The sequence below is a fragment of the Cherax quadricarinatus genome, chromosome 14, assembly GCF_038502225.1.
Source record: "Cherax quadricarinatus isolate ZL_2023a chromosome 14, ASM3850222v1, whole genome shotgun sequence".
In the NCBI taxonomy this organism is placed as follows: Eukaryota; Metazoa; Arthropoda; class Malacostraca; order Decapoda; family Parastacidae; genus Cherax; species Cherax quadricarinatus.
The window spans coordinates 7,226,296-7,252,384 of NC_091305.1; the positions used below are offsets into that span (position 1 = coordinate 7,226,296).

General features: G+C 38.8%; 1 protein-coding gene across 18 annotated transcripts in view; it reads right to left on the bottom strand.

Moving 5' to 3' along the window:
• Positions 1–7,283: 7,283 nt before the first annotated feature.
• Positions 7,284–26,089, bottom strand: part of sei (seizure) — a 668,222-nt gene continuing 649,416 nt past the window's right edge. For 5 of the 18 annotated variants that reach the window (XM_070084823.1, XM_070084825.1, XM_053786167.2 and 2 more), the window contains 3 exons: positions 18,637–18,723; positions 14,619–14,744; positions 7,286–7,701 (listed from right to left, as the gene is read on the bottom strand). In XM_070084823.1, the coding sequence (XP_069940924.1) occupies positions 7,556–7,701; positions 14,619–14,744; positions 18,637–18,723 (359 nt within the window). In that variant the 3' untranslated portion in view covers positions 7,286–7,555. Of the gene's footprint in view, positions 7,702–14,618; positions 14,745–18,636; positions 18,724–26,089 lie in introns of those variants that run through there. The other 13 variants (XM_053786177.2, XM_053786160.2, XM_070084829.1 and 10 more) reach the window with 11 other exon arrangements.

Here is a 26,089-nt window from a genome sequence, read left to right on the forward strand (position 1 = left end):
AGTCTGTAGTGGAAGGAAGGCGGGGTAGGGGTTGGCCTAGGAAAGGTTGAAGGGAGGGGGTAAAGGAGGTTTTGTGTGAGAGGGGCTTGGACTTCCAGCAGGCATGCGTGAGCATGTTTGATAGGAGTGAATGGAGATAAATGGTTTTTAATACTTGACGTGCTGTTGGAGTGTGAGCAAAGTAACATTTATAAAGGGGTTCAGGGAAACCGGCAGGCCGGACTTGAGTCCTGGAGATGGGAAGTACAGTGCCTGCACTCTGAAGGAGGGGTGTTAATGTTGCAGTTTAAAAACTGTAGTGTAAAGCACCCTTCTGGCAAGACAGTGATGGAGTGAATGATGGTGAAAGTTTTTCTTTTTCTGGCCACCCTGCCTTGGTGGGAATCGGCCAGTGTGATAAAAAATATGATAAATATATATATATATATATATATATATATATATATATATATATATATATATATATATATATATATATATATATATATATATATATATATAATATGTAAAAAAAAGTTGATCTACTTTTGTAGCACTACACATGTGAACGTAGATCTGCTTGGACCGTTTACGGGTTAAATAAAACATACTTGAAATATAGGGGGTGGTAGTAGAAAATTCTCAAACAGCTTCAGGGAGAACCTTGAGTTTTCCCTGAAGCAAGTTTATTCTTTTCTCTGAGGATGAGGGTCCCTAGGACAGTTCTAGAGGTGGTACCTCCCTATATTTTATATATATATATACAATAAGATCACAGTAAACAGGTGATTTCAAAATATGCAAAACAACCACTCTGAAAGAATAGAGAAATTCCAAGCGCTTTCGTGACTACTCACATTATCAAGGAACTATGATAATGTGAGTAGTCACGAAAGCGCTTGGAATTTCTCTATTCTTTCAGAGTGTTGTTTTGTTTTGCATATATATATATATATATATATATATATATATATATATATATATATATATATATATATGTATAAGTTTTTTTACACATTTTCAAATGTAAAAAAACAAAAAGAAGATCTACTTTTTTTACATACTTTCAAATATTGAAAAAAAACGTATATATACGTTTGGACCGTTTACGGGTTAAAGACAAAATACATTGGCCAAACATTCACAAAAATACAACAGAAAGTAAAACAACATAGGTAACTCAGAGCTACATCTCGAATACTTCGTCCAGCTCCCCTGCGGTGGGCCGCGTGCCCAAAATGCTGCAGGCATTTCCTCTCTGGATTGCAACACTGAGTCTCTGAAAGAGGAAGCTGGTCGCCCTGTGGTCCTTGGTTTCTATGATGAGCTTTTCACCCAGCTCTTTGAGGAACTTTAGAGCACACTTGTCCCATGCTCCATGGGTCTCCGACCCTATTGGAATGAAGTTATAGCAAGGGGGAAGGTCTTCATATTTTTGGATCTTCTGGGTCTCCCTGTGGCTGCCAGCTCCACCCCCTTCCACTACGGAGTATGGCAAGTAGGTGTCTGCCAATGCGGCAGCACAGGTGTAGTCCCAGGCAATCTGCTTTCCATCGTTCCAGGGTAGCATAGTGGCTCCATCAGGACGCTTTTGACTTCCATCAGACCTCTGTACTTGGGGTTTGCGTTGAGCTGGGCAATGGGCTGTGGCGAGGCTTCTCTTTATGTCATTGACCTCATGTCTGGCATACTTCCCTTCTGCTGTGTGACACATGAGACCATGAAGTCCGAATTGATCAGTTGTCGCCCTGCCGCAAATACACCTATGTTCAGTGAGGATAGGGCGGCTAGGCGAAGAGCAACACCAATATATATATATATATATATTTTTCTTTTTCGGGCCACCCTGCCTTGGTGGGAATCGGCCGGTGTGATAATAAAAAATATATATATATATATATATATATATATATATATATATATATATATATATATATATATATATATATATATATATATCCCCTGCATGCATCAGCCTTACTAGAGATTTTAACAATGCAAGGAATTCGCGAGAGCAGGCGAAATATACACAAACACTGATCTCTGGCTGAAGGAGACTCGAACCTACGAACCTTGGAACAAGGTATGCAATGCTATACCAAACTCACCACACTGGACCAATACCTTGGAGTCCAGCTGGTCCAGTGTGGTGAGTTTGGTATAACACTGCGTACCTTGTTCTAAGGTTCATAGGTTCGAGTCTCCTTCAGCCAGAGATCAGTGTTTGTGTATATTTCGCCTGCTCTTGCAAATTCCTTGCATTGTTAAAATTCTCTAGTAAGGCTGATGCATGCAGGGGATGAGATGAAAAGCTGTAAGCCTTCTCCCTGAAAGCTGGCTGCCTTGGATCAATGTGTAGCGCTAGCTACATGCCATGGTATACTATATCCAGTGTGGGTAGATTGGTATAGCACTGGGTACCTTGTTCTAAGGTTCCTAGGTTCGAGTCTCCTTCAGCCAGAGATCAGTGTTTGTGTATATTTCACCTGCTCCTGCGAATTCCTTGCACACACACACACACACACACACACACACACACATATATATATATATATATATATATATATTATATATATATATATATATATATATATATATATACAGTGGAACCTCTACTTGCGAGTTTAACCTGCTCCATGACCTTGCTCGCAACTGGATTTACTCGTTTGCAGAGTCAATTTTCCTCATTTAAATTAACTGAAATGCAATTCATCCGTTCCAGTGAAATTCTGTACTTCAATAATTTCACTAATATCAACTCCATGGCTTATTTATCTATCTCACTTCATCTAATGTGACATAATAAACAATATAAATAACACAGAAATCTGATATATACTCAAAAATGAATAAAATATGTCATTCATGTAGTGGTATGGGCGATGTCAGCGGTGGACGAGAGTTTGTCTGCGGTGTCAGCGGTGGACGAGAGTTTGTCTGGAGACCAGGCAAAATACTTCATGAATAATTTTGCTAATATCATCTATACTGCTTATTTATCTATCACAAATCATCTAATATGACATAACAAACAATATAAATAACATAGAAACATGATATATACTCTAGAATGAATAAAATATGTTATGATGTAACAGGTGGAGGTGGCCACAACCACTCCCTATCTGTTGTGGGAAACACTGCCATCTAGTGACGGCCTTTTGAAGCCTTCTATTATTATAATTATTATATGTAGTACATTATTATTATATATGTATAATTATTATACATATTATATTATTATTATTATTATTATTATTGTATTATATTATTATACTATTATTATTATACATATTATTATTATTATTATTATTAATATTATTATTATTATTATTATAATAATACAAATAATTTGTCATTTTTATTCACACAAAAATATAAGATTTACTGTTATTCCTTATTGCAATAATCATATAAATAATGTCAACCCATTCACGACTGCATATTGGAATGGACAGTGATGTCATTTGTTTACTCTGAAACAGCCAAGCAATGGACCATTTCTCCTACGATGAGCTCAATTTCAAGGTACTTTTCATCATGAAAGCAATCAAAATCATACCTATTTCTGTAATATATCTTCCATTCCATCAAATGAGACCAAAAAAAGAGAATACAACCATAAAAACCATACGAAAATACCGCTAAGGTGTGGCTAATTGCTGAGATGTGAACTCCATTATTTATGCTTAGATTTCTTTCATTATTATTATTATTATTATTATTATTATTATTATTATTATTATTATCATATAAATAATTTGTAATTTTTATTCACACAAAAAATATAAGATTTACTGTTATTCCTTATTGAAATAATTGTATAAATAATGTCAACCCATTCACGACTGTATATTGGTATGGACATTGACGTCATTTGTTTACTCTGACACAGCCAAGCAATGGACCATTTTTCCTACACTGAGCTCAATTTCAAGGTACTTTTCGTTGTGAAAGCAATCAAAATCATATCTATTTTTGTAATATATCTTCCATTCTATCAAATGAGACCAAAAAAAAAGAATACAATCATAAAAACTATTTCTTTCATTTTTGGTGTACATTAAGAAGCATCTTTCCATCATACTTTGCCCAAGTTTCAATAAGATAGTCCAACAAACAAATAAGATACAATTCCCGAGATCAAGAGCAAGATCCCCTCACCAGTGTCAAGGAACCTGCCTTGAGGTCTGTTCGCTTATGGAAATTTTGCTCGCATATGGAAGCAAAAACTCGACCCATCGACTGCTCGTATTTAAAAAAACTCGCATGTGGACACGCTCGCAAGTAAAGGTTCCACTGTATAGACATTCTGCTTAATCCATCTATGATATTTTTTTTCAAAATTATATAATAAACACACTACATAATGAATAAACATGATAAATGCACCCACAGAAGAATAAATTAACATAAATATGAGATGTTTTTCTAATCATCTTGCTGGAGTGTCGGAAAGAACAACATTTTCTCTTCAACACCAAAGAAAATGTGTACACAATAATATTACTGGGGGTAACTGTAGAAAATTATTCCTTTCGTATGCCTTCACTCAGAGTGTCATTTCTTCTAAAACTGGTGTTACATGAGAATGGGAGTGTTGCTCTTGATTTACTCTACTGTATCAATGTGCAGACAACTTGTACACAATGTAAAGTGTTTGTATTATGGTATAATACAAATGTATGAACCAGAACCATATGTGTTCAGCTGCTTTGTTTACATAACTCTGCATCTGTCCTCTCTCATGTACTCATTCTCTCCCTCTCTTTCGTTTATTAGTTTTATCCTGTTTACTAACCTCTCACCCTACATTAAGGCTACAAATATTTTAAGGTAAGTAATGAGTGCACTGTATATGCATTTTATCGCTCTAGGGCACTTTAAATGCCTAGTATGTGTGTGGGTGGGGTGGCCAGATGGGCTACGATACCTACCACACCTGACTTTCTACAAATAAATACTATTCACCTTGCACCCTATATAAAGACCATTAAGACTACAAATATTTTAAGGTAAATAATGAGTGTACACTATATGCATTTTATCACTCTAGGGCTCTTTAAATGTCGAAGTATATTAAGTGTGGGTGGGGTAGGGTAGGGTGGCCTGGCTGGCTACCATACCTACCACACCTGACTTCTTACAATAAACACTACTCACTTCTAACCCTACATTAAGACTACAAATATTTTGAGGTAAGTAATGAGTGTACTGTGGCAGTCTTCAAGCTGGCACTGGACAAGCACCTAAAGTCGGTTCCTGACCAGCCGGGCTGTGGCTCGTACGTTGGTTTGCGTGCAGCCAGCAGTAACAGCCTGGTTGATCAGGCTCTGATCCACCAGGAGGCCTGGTCACAGACCGGGCCGTGGGGGCGTTGACCCCCGGAACTCTCTCCAGGTAATTTTACTTTTTATTGTTTTTTAATGGCATTCCACTTTCTGGTGATGTCCACTTTCCGGCAGTAGCCTGGAACCTAACCTGCCATATAAGTGGGCCCTATTGTACATTATTTACATATGAATACTGGTCAGAGAGCCTGTCGTAAGTCTGAGTCGTCAGTAAACGACAATGTCGCTAAGTGAGGAGAGGCTATATATCTGTATGTATGTATGTATGTATGTGTATGTGTGTGTGTGTGTATATATATATATACTGTACATGTATACTGTATATATATATATATATATATATACAGTGGACCCCCGCATAACGGACGCCTTGCATAGCGGAAAATCCGCATAGCGGACGCTTTGATCGCTAAAATTTTGCCCCGCATAGTGGACAAAAACCCGCTCAGCGGCCTTCGTCCGAGACGCGTCCAATGTGCGCTTGAGCCACGCTCACATGTTCCGCGGGTGGCATTGTTTACCAGCCAGCCTCCGCGGTAACATCCAAGCATACAATCGGAACATTTTGTATTATTACAGTGTTTTTGGTGATTTTTTTCTGGAAAATAAGTGACCATGGGCCCCAAGAAAGCTTCTAGTGCCAACCCTACAGCAATAAGGGTGAGAATTACTATGGAGATGAAGAAAAAGATCATTGATAAGTATGAAAGTGGAGTGCGTGTCTCCGAGCTGGCCAGGTTGTATAATAAACCCCAATCAACCATCGCTACTATTGGTGGTACAGCTGCTGCTGCTGCTGTATCACCGTCAGCTGCTGCTGCACTGTCAGCTGCTGCTGCTGTACCACCGTCAGCTGCTCCTGCTGCTGTAGTACCGTCTGCTGCTGCTGTAGCATCATCTGCTGCTGCTGTAGCATCGTCTGCTGCTGCTGTAGCATCGTCTGTTGCTGCTGTAGCATCGTCTGTTGCTGCTGTACCACCGTCAGCTGCTGCTGCTGCTGTAGCATTGTCTGCTGCTGCTGCTGCTGTAGCATCGTCTGCTGCTGCTGTAGCATCGTCTGTTGCTGCTGTAGCATCGTCTGCTGCTGCTGCTGCTGTAGCATCGTCTGCTGCTGCTGTAACATCGTCAGCTGCTGCTGCTGCTGCTGTAGCACCGTTGTTGGTGTGGCTTATTGAGAATACCAAGAAACAATTAACCCCAGAGGATTTGCCACCCAGGATAGCCCAAAAAAGTCAGTGTCATCGAAGACTGTCTAACTTATTTCCATTGGGGTCCTTAATCTTGTCTCCCAGGATGCAACCCACACCAGTCGACTAACACCCAGGTGAACAGGGAAAATGCCTGGAACTAGTGCTCATATTGGTGAATTTAGAGCCAGCAAAGGTTGGTTTGAGAGATTTAAGAATCGTAGTGACATACACAGTGTGATAAGGCCTGTTCTGGAAGAAAATACCAAACAGGACCTACAGTACTCAGGAGGAAAAGGCACTCCCAGGACACAGTGTCTCATCAGTCATTGCTGCATCTTCAATAAAGGTAAGTGTCATTTATTCTTCATTTAGTAGAGTAGTACATGCACAATATATATTGTGCATGTACTACTCTACTATTGTGCATGTATCCTTCTCTTTGTGTGTAGGAAAATGTATATTTCATGTGGTAAAATTTTTTTTTTCAAACTTTTGGGTGTCTTGCACGGATTAATTTGATTTCCATTATTTCTTATGGGGAAAATTCATTCACATAGCGAACATTTCGCATAACAGCCAGCCCTCTTGCACGGATTAAAGTCGCTATGCGGGGGTCCACTGTATATATATATATATATATATATATATATATATATATATATATATATATATATATATATATATATATACATACATACATTTGTATTATATTATTGTCATTAATTTAGTACAGTAAAGTAATACTTGATCTTTCAATGATAATGCCTCTGCACAGATATTACTAATTTTCACTTTTTACTGCAGGATTAAAATGTAAAATATGTTTTGTGCTGGTGAAAAAAATATGAATTCTAGGTCAAAAGGGCATGAAATGAGGTTGTAGGAAGCTAGCAATATTACTAAAGGAAGTGCATTACCCACAAAGAAAGCAAGCAAATTAAAAGGAAATATCAAATCTTAAATTTGACTCAATTAAAAGGAATCACTAAGAAAAATCTATAACAAATGCAGAAAAGCCTCCACAATGAGTAGCCACTACCTGGTGAGGGCATCGAGGCGCAAGTTGACCTCTGTGACCTCCCGGGCCTGGGTGTGGCCAGTACTAGGCTGACTCTCGACGGGTAAGGTCAGACTGGAGTGACGGGCATGGAGTCGTCGCTCGGGACTGGCACTACCTGCAACTACCAGGCCAGACGAGGTCATTCAGGTAAAAAGGGGTAATTAAAGGGCGCAATACTGGCTTACAGGTGCTCCACATCATGTCTCAAAAAAAAAAAAAAATATTGTACTAAGAAGAATATACTAGCTATGGATCTATTTTCAAAATTACAAAGTATCTGCTCTAATTTTTAAGCCATAAGATAGCTTACGAAACTTGTTATTGGGATGACCTATAATAAATATTATTTTCATTAAAGAAATAAATTAAAAGAAAATTATTATAAAGAAGCACAAAACTCATATTAAGCAAAAAAAAAAAAAAAAAAAAAAAATATATATATATATATATATATATATATATATATATATACATATATATATACATATATATATATATATATATATATATATATATATATATATATATATATATATATATATATATATATATATATATATATATATATATATATATATATATATATATATATAATACAGTAAGAAAAATAAAATCACAGAGTTATCAGATACATGAATGACTGTCATAAAAGATGAGAATGTCTGTAACAGGTAAGAGTTGAGGTTTATGAAAAATGTTTTATGGTTTAAAATCATACCAATGTTGATGGTGCTGGATATTACAAGAAAAATCAATGTAGCAGTGACCAATCTTTGTAAATTTTCATAAAAACATTTTTCTCAGCAGTAATCCCAGTATTAATGGTTAATCAATAGCATTATTTCTTGATAATTTAGGAAGCTGAGTATATACTCTCGAATGTCACTGAACAAAGAGTATTTGAATAAGTGAACTTACTGTACTGTTTTTAAACATGATACATGTCTATATTTTTCTAAGGTGAGATAGGATCATTGATATAACCGCTGCATTTGTACCACAAGAATTTATAAACTCTGAAGTGGTTATGAAGATGATTATTTTAAACAGGTGCAATGGAAGTGGATGTCTGCCTTATTTATGGTATAAATTTAAGGAAACATCTCAATTTTCAGAACTTTATAAGTTTATAGAGGAGCAATGCCATTACCATTAGGAGTATTTAATATTTTTTGAAACAATTATATCGTGACTTGTTCAATAGTAATATTTGGCTAATGCATCAAGAAAATTCCTTCATGCCATACTATGAAGAGCAAGAATGCTCTATCACAGGCAGGATGGGTACAAGGGTTAAAAATGAAGGAATGTAGGACATGTTGATAAAGAAATGGGGTTTGATGAAGGTGGAGATATACAGAGTAAGAGAAACAGGAATGGTAGTAGTAAAATAGCCAATATAAGAGAGAACATGCTATAACTTAAAGAAAAAGGGAATGGAGGGAATTGCGTTAGCCGAAATTAAATGTTACCACTGGGGAACGTAAAATGTTGACTAACTTACAAGGTGGGTAGTACTAGAAGTATACCTGGGGATATAGTAATATCAGGAAAGATGCATCAACTGAGAAGCTACTGGGAGAGGTGCTTTCTTACTATCGAAGGTATATATTATGAAGGTCACTTTACTGATGACTGTGCTATGCACATATTATGAATAAAATTAATTATGATTGGGAGCCAGGGAATTACAGAATGTAAATAATGCACAAGGAATTTGAAACTTTATTATTTGTTAATGCTTTGGAGAAAAATGAATGCATTTGTTTGTACAAAACGTGAGTAAACAATGTACATGAGCAATCAAACTTTACACTACAAGGGAAGCTGTCATTGTGGTGGAGCTGTCAGTGTGGTGGAGCTGTCAGTGTGGTGGAGCTGTCAGTGTGGTGGAGCTGTCAGTGTGGTGGAGCTGTTATTGTGGTGGAGCTAGCACTGTAGTGGAGCTGTCAGTATGGTGGAACTAGCATTGTCTTGGAGCTAGCAATGTGGTGGAGCTGTCATTGTGGTGGAGCTGTCATTGTGGTGGAGCTAGCATTGTGGTGGAGCTGTCACTGTGGTGGAGCTGTCATTGTGGTGAGCCTGTCATTGCAGTGGAACTAGCATTGTGGTGGAGCTATCATTGTGATGGAGCTGTCATTGTAGTGGAGCTGTCAATGTGGTGGAGCTGTAATTCTGATGGTGCTGTCACTTTCGTGGAGCTGTCACAGTGGTGGAGCTGTCACTGAGGTGATGCTGTCTCTGTGGTGGTGCTGTCACCATGGTTGTGCTGTCCCTGTGGTGGTGCTGTCACTGTGGTGGAGTTGTCACTGTGGTGGAGCTGTCACTGTGGTTGTGCTGTCACCATGATCGTGCTGTCACTGTATGCTGTCCCTATGGTGAAGCTGTCACTGTGGCAGAGCTGTTACAGTGGTGGAGATGTTACTGTGGTGGAGCTTTCAGTGTAGTGGTGCTGTCACTGTGGTGGAGCTGTCACTGTGGTGGAGCCGTCACTGTGGTAGTGCTGTCAATGTGGTGGAGCTGTCACTATGATGGAGCTGTCACTGTGGTGGAGCTATCACTGTGGTGGTGCTGTCACTGTGGTGGAACTGTTGCTGTGGCAGAGCTGTCACTGTGGAACTGTCACTGTGGTGGTACTGTCACTGTGGTGGAGCTGTCACTGTGGTGGTGTAGTCACTGTGGTGGTGCTGTCACTGTGGTGGTGTTGTCACTGTGCTGGAGCTGTCACTGTGGTGGTGCTGTCACTGTGGTGGAGCTGTTACTGTGGTAGAGCTGTCACTGCAGTGGATATGTCACTGTGGTGGAGCTGTCAATATGTTAATGCTGTCACTGTGGTAGAGCTGTCACTGTGTTGGAGCAGTCACTGTGGTGGTTCTGTCAGTATGGTGGAGCTCACTGTGGTGGAGCTGTCACTGTGTTGGAGCTGTCACTTTGGTGGTGTTGTCAGTGTGGTGGAGCTGTCAGTGTGGTGGTACTGTCAGTGTGGTAGAGCTGTCACTGTGGTAGAGCAGTCACTGTGGTGGAGCTGTCACTGTTGTGGAGCTGTCACAGTGGTGGAGCTGTCACTGTGGTGGTGGTGTCACTCTGGTGACTCTGTCACTGTGGTGGTAGTGTCACTGTGGTGGTATTGTCACTGTGGTGTTGTCACTGTGATGGAGCTGTCACTCTGGTGACGCTGTCACTGTTATGGAGCTGTCACTGTGGTAGAGCAGTCACTGTCTTGGAGCTGTTTACTGTGGTGGTGTTGCTGTGGTGGAGCTGTCACTGTGGTGGAGTTACTGCTTCGGAGCTGTCATTGTAGTGGAGCTGTCACTGTGGTGAAGTTGTCACTGTCCTGGAGCTGTTACTGTGGTAGAGCTGTCACTGTTTTGAGCTGTTACTGTGGTGCAGCTGTCACTGTCTTGGAGCTGTTACTGTGGTGGGCTGTCACTATGGTGGAGCTGTCATTGTAGTGGAGCTGTCACTGTGGTGAAACTGTCACTGTGGTGAAGCTGTCACTGTAGTGGAGCTGTCACTGTGGTGTTGTTACTGTTTTGGAGCTGTCATTGTAGTGGAGCTGTCACTGTGGTGAAGCTGTCATTGTTGTGGAGCTGTCACTGTGGTTGAGCTGTCACTGTCTTGGAGCTGTTATTGTGGTGAAGCTGTCAATGTTATGGAGCTGTCAATGATATGGAGCTGTCACTGTGGTGGAGCTGTCACTATGGTGGCATTGTCACTGCAGTGGAGCTGTCACTGTGGTGGTGCTGTCACTCTGGTGGAGCTGTCACTGTGGTGGAGCTGTCACTCTGGTGGAACTGTCACTGTGGTGGAGCTATCACTGTGGTGGAGATGTCCCTGTGGTGGAACTGTCACTGTGGTGATGTCACTGTGGTGGAGCTGTCACTGTGATGAAGCTGTCACTGTTGTTGAGCTGTCACTGTGGTGTAGCTGTCACTGTCTTGAAGCTGTCACTGTGATGGAGCTGTCACCATGGAGGTGTCACTGTGGTGGAGCTGTCACTGCGATGGAGCTGTCACTGTCTTGGAGCTGTCAATGGGAAGTAACTAGGACTAAGAAGATAGCACTAGGAAGGTACTTGTTCATAGATAGTACTGTCAAGGCACTAATACTGGGAAGGTACTAGTACATGAAAAGTAACAGCACAGGAAAGATACTAGAACAAGGAAGGTACTAGCACAGTTATGTACTAGCACAGGTAAAACACTAGCACTGGGATGGTACTAGCACTGGAAAGGTGCTAGCATAGAGAAGGTATTAGCACAAGGAAGGTACTAGTATAGGGAAGAAACTAGCAGTGTAAAGATATTAGACTGAGAAGGAACTAGCACTGGGAAGGTACTAGGCCAGGGAAGATACAAAAATGTGAAGATGTGTATATTCAGAAGATACTATCACAGGAAAGGTACTAGCATAGGAAAGGTATTGGCACAGGGAAGGTATTGGCACAGGGAAGGTACTAGCACAGGAAAGGTAACAGCATGGGGAAGTTACTAGCACAGGGAAGGTACCAGCACAGGGAAGGTAACAGCATAGGGAAAACACTAGCACAGGGAAGGTTACAGCTCCAGGAAGGTAACAGCACAGAGAAGGTACTAGCACAGGGAAGGTACTACCACAGGGAAGGCAACAGCACAGGGAAGGTACAAGCAAAGAGAAGGTACAAGCAAAGAGAAGGTACAAGCAAAGGGAAGGTAATAGCATAGGGAATGTACTAGCACAGGGAAGGTAACAGCACAAGGAAGGTACTAACACAGAGAAGGTAACAGCACAGGGAAAGTATTGGCACAGGGAAGGTAATACCATAATAAAAGTGCTAGAACAGAGAAGGTACTAGCACAGGGCAGGTATTGGCACAGGAAAGGTACTAGCACAGGGAGGGTACTAGCATAGTGAAGGTATTAGCATAGGGAAGGCACTAGCACAGGGAAGGTACCAGCACAGGGGAGGTAATAACATAGGGAATGTAATAGCATAGGGAAGGTACTAGCTTAATGAAGATATTAGAATGGGGATGGTACTAGCACAGGGAAGGTATTTGCTCTGCAAAATGTACTACCACTTAGAAGGTAATAGTATTGGGGAGATACTAGTAATGAGTAGGTATTAAAACTGAGAAGGTACTAGCATAGGGAAGGTACTAGCACTGGGAAGGTACTAGCACTGGAAAGTTATTAACTAGCACAGGGAAGGTGCTAACACTGAGAAGGCATTAGCACTGGGAAGGTACTAGTACTGTGAGGGTACTACCACTGGGAAGGTACTAGAACTAGAAAGGATCTAACACTGGAAAGGTGTTAGTACTGAGCACTAGTAATGAAAAGGACCTAAAAATGGGAAGTCACTAGCACAAAAAAGAACTAGCAATGGGAAGATACTAGAAGTGGAAAGGCACTAACACTAGGAATATACAAGGTAGTAGCTAGTAGAGGTTAATTACTAGTACTGGAAAAGTACTAGCAATTGGAAGGTAGTAACACAGGGAGGAACTAGCACTGGAAACATACTAGCAATTGGAAGGTACCAGCACTGATAATGGACTAGCAATGGGAAGGTACTAGCACTGGAAAGGAACTAGCATTGGGAATCTACTAGCATAGTTAAGATACTGGCACAGGTTTACCTGGTACCTAGGTACTAGCCCAGGTTACGAACTTGAACAGGGAATATACTAGCTCAGGGTAGATACCAATATAATTAATTACTAGAACTAGAAATTTTTTAACACTGGGAAGATACTAGCACAGGCTAATTGCTAGCACTGGAAGATACCAACAGGTTAAGTACTAGCACAGGTTAATTACTATCACAGAGATGATCCTAGCACAGGACAGGAACTAACAATAGAAAGATAATAACAATGGAAAGGAACTAGCATTTGGGAAGGAGCTAGCAATGAGAAAAAAGTACCACATGGAAATTACTAGCACTGGGAAGGAACCAGCAATGGAAAGACTAGCACTGGGAAGGAATAACACAGAGAGAGCTAGCATTGGGAAAGTACTACCACAGGGAAGATACTAGCACAGGGAAGGTATTAACACAAGCAAGGTACTAGCACAAGGAAAGAACCAGCACCATGAAGGTATCAGCACTGAAAAGTGCCTAACACAGGGAAGGTATTAGCACACAGAGGGTACTAGCACAAGAAGGGTTCTAGCAATGGGAAAGTAGTAGCACAGGAATTGAACTAACACTGGGATGGAACTAGCACTGAGAAGGTACTAGCACTGGAAGTGAAGTAGGACTGGGAAGGTTCTAGCAATGAAAAAGTACTAACACTAATAGGACAAAGACCAAGCACTGGGAAGGAACTACCTAGCACAGAAGATCTAGCAACCAGAAGGAGCTAATGCTGGGAAGGTACTATCACCAGGAAGGAGTTAACACTGGGAAGGTACTAGTACCAGGAAGGAGCTAATGCTAAAAAGGTACTAGCACCAGGAAGGAGTTAATGCTGAAAAGATACTAGCACCAGGAAGGAGCTATCACTGGGAAGGTACTAGCACCAGGAAGGAGCTAGCACTGGTAAGTAATTGTCATTAGAATATCTAGTAGCAATGAGTAGGAACTAGAAAAATAACTAAATACTGAGAAGGCACTAGCAGAGTTCATAGCACTAGGAAGGAACTAGCATCAGTGTGACAGAGTCACAGAAATTATGAGTGGAGATGAGCATGTAATAGGCAGAGAGAAAGCAGTGAAAAAGTAGTAGCAGTGGGATGGAAGCTAGTAGATGGAAAGGAGCCACTACAATGGAAGAGGTAGACTATCACTTAGAAAACTAGCAGTAGGAGAGAGTTAACATTGAGAAATGGATTTAGGACTCAACAGGGGTAGTATCTGCATGGTGAAAGCCAGCCCTGAGGATTTAGTGTTGGGGAAGGAGCTTAGGACTTACCAGGGGTAGCATTTGTATGGTGAAAGCTAGCCCTCAGGAGTTTGCATTAGGGAAGGAGTTTAGGACTTACTAGGGGTAGCATTTGTATGGTGAGAGCTAGCCCTGAGGAGTTTGCATTGGGGGAGGAGTTTAGGACTTACTAGGGGCGGCATTTGTGAGGAGTGGGGCATCCTCTTTTCCGTGGGGCCCCGGAGAGGAACATCTGGACGCTGACCTTGATTCTCGTCCTCCAACACCCAACGCCGAGGTCATACTTGAGAGGGCTCCTGAGGGACATAAGACCTCATTGTGGGCGTAGGGGGGTGAGGGAGCAAGAGAGCGGGTCGGGGGAATGGCTTCGTACAGTTTGTGATAAGGGAGTTTCAAACCCTATGCAAAAAGGGTGCACTGGAATTTTTGACACAGTTGTGATTTAATGGAATACTACAAGGGGGCTATTATCAACTTGGATACTTGAGAAGCAAACAAAGAACTGGCCTTGAAAAAGTGAGTTGATAGGTCCAAATGGGATCCATTTCAATAACATTCTCCTATAATAATCTAAAAATTTAATTATTGATTTGTAAATGCTCCGAACTTGTGTTTAACTGTATTGATTAAAAATGAAACTGAAATTATATACTACATTAACAAATATAGTAATATTTTTTTTTTTTAAGGAAATTAATGTAATTTAAAAAATACAGTGAATTCAAAGGTATCCATAAGCAAATTTCTAAAAAGGCAGCAGCCTATCACATTCTGTTTGGCATTTTCTTTAAGTTCTGAGGACTTTGACAATAAGACAAACATAATATGTGGATTTACTGTATCAAAGAGACCCATGTATAATCCAAATTCAACTGAGTCACTTAATTTGGTATTTCCTACTTAAGGAGACAGCTTTTGTTGTACTTTTGAATACAATACTTGATGTTAGTGTTATACACTTTTGTACTAAGTATTAGCACACCTTTTGTTGGCTAGTCATGTTCAGTGAGAGGATAAGTGTGCATGCAATGTTAGATATTTTTAAGTTTACTATTGGTTAGCAAGTACATACACCACTTATGCAACAAGTTAAATCAAATCATCTCTCAGGTACAGGTGTTGAGACGAAGAAGATTTAAAGCTCTTCCACCGTTTTGAGACAGCAGTTTCATGATGCATATTTTTATTTAATATATCATGCATCAATTTTTGGTAGCACCATGCATCATGCACTGATTTTGATTTTTCTGTGATATTTTATATAATTCTTTATTCCATAAAAAATTTTAAAATCTACAGATTACAGATTAATGGTTACTTTAAATTCTAGGGAGAAAGGATTAAAAAAATTTAACCAGAACATAGAAACAGATACTTGCATAGATCTTTGTTTAACAGCATAAAGGAATAAGGTTCATAACATTTTGCTGTTGTTTTTGTTAATGTCATACTACACTTTAATAAGATATTTAAAAAATTTATTTATAACTAAGTTAAATACTGTATAGAACTGTGGAAGAATATCTTGATGAGCCAGAAAGGAATATTAAGTTTCTAACATAAACAAGTGAAAGGTGAAGGCAGTGTTGGTGGTAGTGTTGGCTGATGGTTATGGTTCTGGTTACTTACAATATATTCTACGACAAGGCTAATATTAAATGATTAACCTTTATACTTGTGATGTTTAAAGTGCAACATTTAATGCTGCATGATACCTAAGATACTAAATAATGCATCAATGTTACCTACAAACTTAAAGCAGCAAACATCATGCCAAAATATTTAAACTATAATAGAAAAAGACTTAAAAAACAGGTATAAGTTAATGTGCAGTCAACAAAAAAGCAAATGGATCTGTCACACAATAGCATACACCATTTAGCTTTTCCCTCATAAAAATTAAGACAACTCTGAAGATTATGAATAAATGAGTTTCTATAAAATCTCCTATGAACTAAACCAAACAACCACTGAATCTAATATGAATTTAATCAGAATATTTTTCTTATTACAGTAAGCCAGAAAATTCAACAACCTATATAAATTACTAAAATACGTACTGTAAATCAACAGTCCTAAGATGTAAAGTACAGTATTTTTAATGTTTTTATAAATGTGTGCAGCTTTATTTTCTCCATTAGTCATACACTGCTGTAAAAAATAATACAAATGCTTAACCTATATTTTCACAAGCAGGCCTCTGAGAATCAGAGTTAAAACAAAGGGTTGTCTCCAACTTTAGTGAGTACTTCTAACTTCTTAATCATACAATAACCAGCCTATTAACCCATCCAAAACACACATGTAATGAAATATTTTTCTGCTAATAACTGTATGCACTGTTATTATATTAGGAGAAAGAAGATGCTCAAAAATTTGTACAAAATGAAAATAAATTAAAAACTGTAATATCCCATCAGTGGGAATCTTGCTAAACTACTTATCTAGTACATGAGAATAAACCTAGTAAGAATACAATTAATGTAGATGTGATGCAAAATATTTAACAAAAGCTCATTATTATTTCATAATTAATGCATTTTATAAACATAACAGACACACAGATTCTATCTTTTTGCATATTTTTCAGTGAAATATTTGATTATACAGGTAAATTTATAACTTATTTAACAGCAAGACTACAGAAATTGAAATGGTAATCAATTAAATGCATCTTTTAAGAAACAGTTTATCTTAGTTTTGAAATATGGTACCAGTATGGCACAAAATTTAACTAAAAATAATTAATTAATATTTCCATTTCCAAAAAACACTTCCACATGATTTCACACTGAGAAAAATCAGTGGGTTTTAATTACAGTATATGAATTACATTATTAAGTCTCTGAGTTGTAATAAATATGCAGCCTATTTTTGCCCAGCTCTTCTGAAAAGTCATGCTTTTATTCTGGGGTAAAATAAATTCAAGGTGGAATTTTTATGACAGAAAGTAAATTACTATGAAAGCAAACTATTTTGCACATTGTAATTACCAACAAAATAATAACCATATTCTAGAGGGAGCAGTGAGTAATATACTATAACAAATCATATACGTTTAATTTCCTTTATAAGATGCATTTAAGTGGTATTTATGGCCATAACATTTAGACTTTTTTGGTTGTAAATACAAACTTGATTACATATCCCAGTACAGCAATACTCTAGTTCATGTGAACATGCACTTCTTGTACTGGACAGATAAGACACCAATGATGAGCAAACATTTTGCAGCACTAAAGAGCTTAATAAGATTGCATGCATTCATATCTAGAGCAAGTAAGTAATATACCTGAAAATTTCAATACAGCAATACAGCAGATGAGTACAGAACAAATATAACAGTTCTCAAACACTAAACATCATTGCAGACACAACTAAGCAGTATTGTCAACACATAGTGCTTTAGAGAATGATAGCTTCTAATGACAACAGTACAGAACACACACGCACATATGCACACACACACACGCACACGTGCACACACACGCACACGTGCACACACACACACATGCACACACATGCACACATACACGCACACACACAAACACGCACATATGCACACACACATGCACACACACGCAAACATGTGCACGCAGACATGCATGCACGCATGCCTACACTCTCACACACACATAAAATGCTATCAAAACACTAAAATTTTCCAGCAAAAAATGCACACATACAAATTGTGGTGTTATTGTTGTTGCTGACTGGTTGTCATAGTGGTAGTAGTAGTAATGATGGGAAGGAAAGTGGGACAACTACTACTAAATAACACTAAAAAACACAGTGTAAGTGTGTAACATTTAAAAAATTATAAGCAATACATCATTACTGGAAAATATATGGAACTTTTTCAAAACAATTCTATGATATTAAATGTAAGATTGAATGAAATTTCTTAGGTCACAAAATTTTTTTACAGGGGGGCTAAAAATTTAGTTTTGAAGATTCATTTTAGACAAAAGAAAACACTATTAAACTTTACAAGTCATGGATACTGCATCAAAATGTTGTCTTTTGAGATACTGTATATAAAAGACTCAAAATTTGCAATAGGCAGTATGTATTACTATCAAAAAATTCAAGTACGGATATCAAAACAAGACATTATTATAAGTGGAATTATGAAAAAATGTATAAAAATTAGGGGACACAGCAAATACCATTGGGACAATGCCTTACCCGATCTACTCTCCGATCTATGGACCTTACCCTCCACTCTATGCAGGCGGAGGTCAGTAAAGCTACGTTTGAGCTGGGTAAGGACCCCTACGGACGAAAACACACACATGTTGTTAGTCCCCAGATACAAACAACATAATTAAAGTATAAGGGAGTTGTATGTTGAGCAGATGGAAGTTAGTCAGTATTAGATGTCTGTATGGAACAACTTATTGTGTGTGTATTGGTATGTTTTGCTGAATATTTCTTGCTGGAATTTCACTGCTATATATTTAACTTAAATATAATAAGTATAATACACATAATGCCCTAAGGTTTGTGTTGAACATAGGCTAAAGCTATAAATTTGAAAGAAAAGACAATATTTAAATAAATTGGAATTAAATACAGTATTAAATTTTAATGACAAGAACACATGTACACCTGCATGCACATACATGTATATTAATACTTAAGCAATCATACACATGCATGTATACACATACAGTACATACATACACACACACACACGCACATAATCACATGCACACAGATACAATCACACAGATACAAGCAACATGCTCACAAGTATACAAACACAAAAATGTAAATTCAGATAAACAAACTTATACAGTTATATATAGTATAAGGCACCTAGAATAGTAGGAGTAACATCAACATTTGAATTTGACAAATGAGCCAAAACCAATACATTTGTATTTTTAAAAATATAAATAAATACAAAGACAAACTGTCTTCAATTTTCCTCAATATATTTAATTATTTTTAATTATAAAATAACTAAACTCAGATGTTGACGAGACCATAATTCCATACATTAAATATCCATAAATTTCCTTTTTCTGATTTGCTTCTTGTGGTTTTTAATTTATGTATCACTTAGATACATAAATTAAAAACCACAAGAATGGCTCTACTAAAACCCTTCATTACACAGCAGGGGTTACACTTGTGTTATGGTATTCCAAGGTGCTGATGCTCTGGTCAACCAGCCCTGTCACTCATAATGCTGCCCATCCAAGCAGTGACGACCCAAACTTGCATACCGTGTATGAGTAATTACCTATATAGTGCTGTGCATATAATTACCTACGTAGCTACAGGAGCAAAGCTGTGCTCTTTGTCCCATCTTCAATATATAATACATTATATACATTATTTTTTAATTATCAATGCTAATAGTATTAACTATCTTCTCTTTTACCCCACTTTCTTCTGCAGTATTGTTTTGGGCCTACTTTGTCTGTGGCCTCTTATTCTACCTGTTACTGATGTTACTTAAGAAATTATCTTTATCTCTTCCTTTGTATCTTTAATGATCTTACATGTATTTGGTTGTGTCTTCTCTTTCCAACCGAGTTTTTTTTTAGTAGAGCCCTTTATTTTACAACCAATATCTTTTGACTCTGAGAGCCATTTTGAAATTTATCTTCGAACTTTTTGTTCTAGCTTGTCCTCAAGTTCATTTCTTTTAAGTGGGGACTCCAAGTCACCACTGCAAACTTCAATTCTGAACATGTTGTGAACAACTTTTTAAAGAATTTCCCATCCATATGTTTAAGGTCTTAAAAAATTTGCCTCAGTCACAAAGATTTTTCATGATTTCATGATTTGTGATAATACATTATCACAATCTATATTCTTTATGTGACTTGCGTCTGCTTTTTACCTACTGCCCTTATATACATCAAGCTGATGTATTGTACATTAACCCTTTCACTGTCACTTAAGTATATCTACATCAATGATGTCAGAATCACTTATGCAAATCTATGCATAAATTTAGTGGCTTCTAATTTAGCACTAGAGTCCTGGTAAACCTACATATAAGAGAGAGGGTCTGTGCAGTTAGTGTGAGCAGTGTATACAAAAAATTGGGGTTGTGGGAGCACCATATTTAGTACACCTTGTTCTCCATGTTGTGTGGATGCTAAGGCCTCATTCTCAGGTGAATATATTAGGTATTATTCCCCAATAACAGCTTTTATAACAAATAATACATAACTGAGCATGGGTTCTATAGTTTCGAACATTCAGTGAAGGCAAATAATGCATTGGAGGCCAGAAATAATGCTAAAAACCCTAATGACCAACAATCATCCAAGTCTAGGGCTGGTTCGTATGGTATGCATCCACCTCCATCACGCTATAAGTGAAAGCTCATATTCTCCTATGACCTTGGCACAAAAGCAAGTAATGGCAATGACAGTAATGTGGACTTAGATTTCCTAGCAATTGATTACCAGTTGACTAGTGATAGTGACAAAGATTATTCCCCAATGAAGTGTCAATATATATATGGTGCTGCATGTAGTCTGTAGTAAGCCTATTGCTATCCCAGGGGACTGAGTACATCCTGGGTGATAGCAAGTAGACACCCTGAAGAATGTGTGTTAATCACTTCCATGATGGTTAAAGAATGTCCTAAAGTGCAAGGGACAACATATTTTGTGGCTGTTGTTTGAGAGAGAGCTGGCATACTTTAATAATGAGCACTGTATGTTTATCAAACCACCTCATCTCGTCTCTGAATATAAACCATGGCACCCAAAAGGAATACTAGTGATGATGGAGGTGCCAGGTGGAAGAATAAGCATAAAACCCTGATGGTATTGAAGAAAGTGGAGATTTTTAGATATATGTACTACAAGGTGGTGCACATGATATGTAGACTGCTCACACATTTGGTCTGAGAGAATTCACCATTCATACAATTAGAGACAATGAGAAGAAAATAAATGCTTGTGCAATAAGTAATGTAGACTGTGGCCTGCTGAAAAGAATATCAAACAGGTCAATTCAGACAGACTTATATTTTAATTACAGGAAGTGATAAGCCTGTAGAGCTCATACAGTGCCTAATGAATGGAAGGCAATTAGGGTTGATCCAAGGTCAGTTCCATCTTCAAGAGCCCCTTACTGGCATTAAGGTACCTTCCATGAGGGAGGAAATAAGACAGAACAGTTTTTGAATGTGTGGAGTGAGAAGAAAACAAGGAAAGGGGCCCTGCTTAGTGCTCGGATAATAAGGCACAAAGCTCAATACTAAAATAAAATTGTGAGAATGAAGGTGAGCCTTCTCAAGAGTTAATGTTTAGTGACAGATGGTTTGAAATCTTCAAAAAGAACAATCAACATAGCTATGTGAAATTACCATGGTGAGTGTGTAAATTAATTCTGAGAATGGCTACTGTTCAAACCAAGTGTTTAATGATGATGAGACAGAGCTATCATGGGAGCTATGCCATCAGCAAAGTAAATTAGCAAGCAAGAAAATAGTACAGCTGGCTTCACAGCAGATAAGGATTACTTCACCTTTATTCTATGTGGAAATGAATACCTGGAGTTTACCTGGAGAGAGTTCCGAGGGTCAATGCTCCTGCGGCCCGGTCTGTGACCAGGCCTCCTGGTGGATCAGAGCCTGATCAACCAGGCTGTTACTGCTGGCTGCACACAATCCAACGTATGAACCACAGCCCGGCTGGTCAGGTACCGACTTAAGGTGCTTGTCCAGTGCCAGCTTGAAGACTGCCAGGGGTCTGTTGGTAATCCCCCTTATGTATGCCGGGAGGCAGTTGAACAGTCTCAGGCCCCTGACACTTATTGTATGGTCTCTTAACGTGCTAGTGACACCCCTGCTTTTCATTGGGGGGATGTTGCATCGTCTGCCAAGTCTTTTGCTTTCGTAGTGAGTGATTTTCGTGTGCAAGTTCGGTACTAGTCCCTCTAGGATTTTCCAGGTGTATATAATCATGTATCTCTCCCTCCTGCATTCCAGGGAATACAGGTTTAGGAACCTCAAGCCCTCCCAGTAATTGAGGTGTTTTATCTCTGTTATGCGCGCCGTGAAGGTTCTCTGTACATTTTCTAGGTCAGCAATTTCACCTGCCTTGAAAGGTGCTGTTAGTGTGCAGCAATATTCCAGCCTAGATAGAATAAGTGACCTGAAGAGTGTCATCATGGGCTTGGCCTCCCTAGTTTTGAAGGTTCTCATTATCCATCCTGTCATTTTTCTAGCAGATGCGATTGATACAATGTTATGGTCCTTGAAGGTGAGATCCTCCGACATGATCACTCCCAGGTCTTTGACGTTGGTGTTTCGCTCTATTTTGTGGCCAGAATTTGTTTTGTACTCTGATGAAGATTTAATTTCCTCGTGTTTACCATATCTGAGTAATTGAAATTTCTCATCGTTGAACTTCATATTGTTTTCTGCAGCCCACTGAAAGATTTGGTTGATGTCCGCCTGGAGCTTTGCAGTGTCTGCAATGGAAGACACTGTCATGCAGATTCGGGTGTCATCTGCAAAGGAAGACACGGTGCTGTGGCTGACATCCTTGTCTATGTCGGATATGAGGATGAGGAACAAGATGGGAGCGAGTACTGTGCCTTGTGGAACAGAGCTTTTCACCGTAGCTGCCTCGGACTTTACTCTGTTGATGACTACTCTCTGTGTTCTGTTAGTGAGGAAATTATAGATCCATCGACTGACTTTTCCTGTTATTCCTTTAGCATGCATTTTGTGCGCTATTACGCCATGGTCACACTTGTCGAAGGCTTTTGCAAAGTCTGTAAATATTACATCTGCATTCTTTTTGTCTTCTAGTGCATTTAGGACCTTGTCGTAGTGATCCAGTAGTTGAGACAGACAGGAGCGACCTGTTCTAAACCCACGTTGCCCTGGGTTGTGTAACTGATGGGTTTCTAGATGGGTGGTGATCTTGCTTCTTAGGACCCTTTCAAAGATTTTTATGATATGGGATGTTAGTGCTATTGGTCTGTAGTTCTTTGCTGTTGCTTTACTGCCCCCTTTGTGGAGTGGGGCTATGTCTTTTGCTTTTAGTAACTGTGGGACGACCCCCGTGTCCATGCTCCCTCTCCATAGGATGGAAAAGGCTCGTGATAGGGGCTTCTTGCAGTTCTTGATGAACACGGAGTTCCATGAGTCTGGCCCTGGGGCAGAGTGCATGGGCATGTCATTTATCGCCTGTTCGAAGTCATTTGGCATCAGGATAACATCGGATAGGCTTGTGTTTATCAAATTTTGTGGCTTTCTCATAAAAAATTCATTTTGATCTTCGACTCTCAGTCTGGTTAGCGGCTTGCTAAAAACTGAGTCATATTGGGACTCGAGTACCCTGTAAAATATGATACCGTGTACCATATGGTCAATAGGTGTTGGTGGCATGAGACACCAGCCAAGACTGAGTGAGTGGCGATGCAAGCTAGCTACTGACTCCGCAGTTTCCAAGACAAAGTGCTCTGTCACCCACCTCAAGGAACACGTCAAGTTCCTGTGCACTTGTAAATATATAATAGAGCATTATTAATATACAACATTTTTGCATATTTTTGTTGTAAACAACTATTGTAAGCAAAATAATAATGAAAATATTAGTGTGTTTATTGTGTTGAATAAAACAGTACCATATGGAGCAATGAACCATATGGCATCATTGTATTGTATGGTACAATGTACCATATGGCACCATTGCATCATATGGTACCATTACACCATATGGTACCATAAGGTACCATTGCACCATATGGTACCATTGTACCAAATGGTGCCACTGTACCATATGGTACCATTGTATCATATGGTACCATTGTATCATGTGCCATTGTACCATATTGTACCATATGGTACCATTGTATCATATGGTGCCATTGTACCATATGGTACAACTGCACCCTATGGTACCATTGTACCATATGGTACTATATGGTACCATTGTATTCAACACAATAACCGCACTAATATTTTAATCATTTTGTTTACAATAAACTTGTAAACAAGTTTTGTAAGCAATACAGTATAATGATAAATTAGTGCAGTTATTGTGTTGAATACAATGAGTGTACACTTACACAATATACATTATACTGGTCTCACAGGCCACAAATGTTATTAGAAAAAGAAAAAATTAGAAAAGAAAAGAAAAAAGTATAAAAGACGTAAAATAAAAAAATGGGATTTTTGCGAAAGTCACTGATGTTGCCGTCACCTGGTCATTTTGGGTCAACTTCCCTCCGCTGTATCTCGGTAAGTACTGATCAGAAATTTTTTTTTTTCTTATTACCTTCACAAAAATATCCTCTTTAACCCTTAAACGGTCCAAACGTATATATACGTTCACTCGCGTAGTGCCCCAAATTTTTTGAGAAAAAAAAAAAAAAAAATTTTAAAGGAAAAAAGAGCATATGGTACCCAGGCATCTCCAATTATTTTAATATGGCACACAGTGAGTGCACACACCCATTCTCTCATGTCTAGGTGACTCAGGCTTATTGTGGCAATGTTGAATGAATGACAAAGAAAACGTATATATACGTTTGGGGCGAAACGCGCGTGAACGTATATATATGTTTGGACCGTTTAAGGGTTAATTCTGTAAGAAAAAAAATTTTTGAAAAAAAAAAAGAAAAAGTTTTTTTACTTACAGAATTAACCCTTAAACGGTCCAAACATATATATACGTTCACGCGCGTTTCGCCCCAAACGTATATATACGTTTTCTTTGTCATTCATTCTTGGACACTGGAGCACCACTTCAGATTTTGGCCTTGGACCCTGAAGGGGTTAAGTAGGGGCCCAATACTGGATGTTGTTCTCGACTTTGATTTGGCATAAGAAAAGAAATACTTTGGGTTTCTTTCTATTTCATTTATGGCTTTCAGTTCTTCCCGTGATTCCTGACTCCTGTAAGATTCCTTTAGCTTAAGTTTGTTATTTGCTATTTCTCTGACCAGTGACTCCCTACGCATTTCAGATATATTGGCCTCTTTTAGCCGCTCTGTTATTCTTTTCCATCGCCTGTAAAGGGAGCACCTGTCTCTTTCTATTTTACATCTACTCCTCCTTACTTGGTCCCACTTTATATTCTTGTTATTGAAGATGAATTTGGTGAAGGCTCCCTCACCACTAATCTCATTTTGTCGGTCTGGGGCTCCGTGCATACATGTCTGAACCTCAATTATGTTGTGATCTGAGTATATTGTTTTTGATATGGTGACATTTCGTATCAGATCATCATTGTTAGTGAAGATGAGGTCTAGTGTATTCTCCAGTCTAGTAGGCTCTATTATTTGCTGGTTTAAGTTGAATTTGGTGCAGACATTTAAAAGCTCATGTGTGTGTGAGTTCTCATCAGACCTGCCTCCTGGTGTTATCACTGCAACAACATTATTTGCTATATTCCTCCATTTTAGGTGCCTCAAGTTGAAATCCCCCAGGAGCAAGATGTTGGGGGCAGGAGCTGGCAGATTTTCCAGACAGTGGTCAATTTTTGACAGCTATTCCTGAAATTGCTGAGACGTTGCATCCAGAGGTTTGTAGACTACCACAATAACTAGGTTTTGGTTCCCAATCTTTACTGCTAAAACTTCCACTACATCATTTGAGGCATTAAGCAGTTCTGTGCAAACAAGTGACTCTACGATATACAGGCCA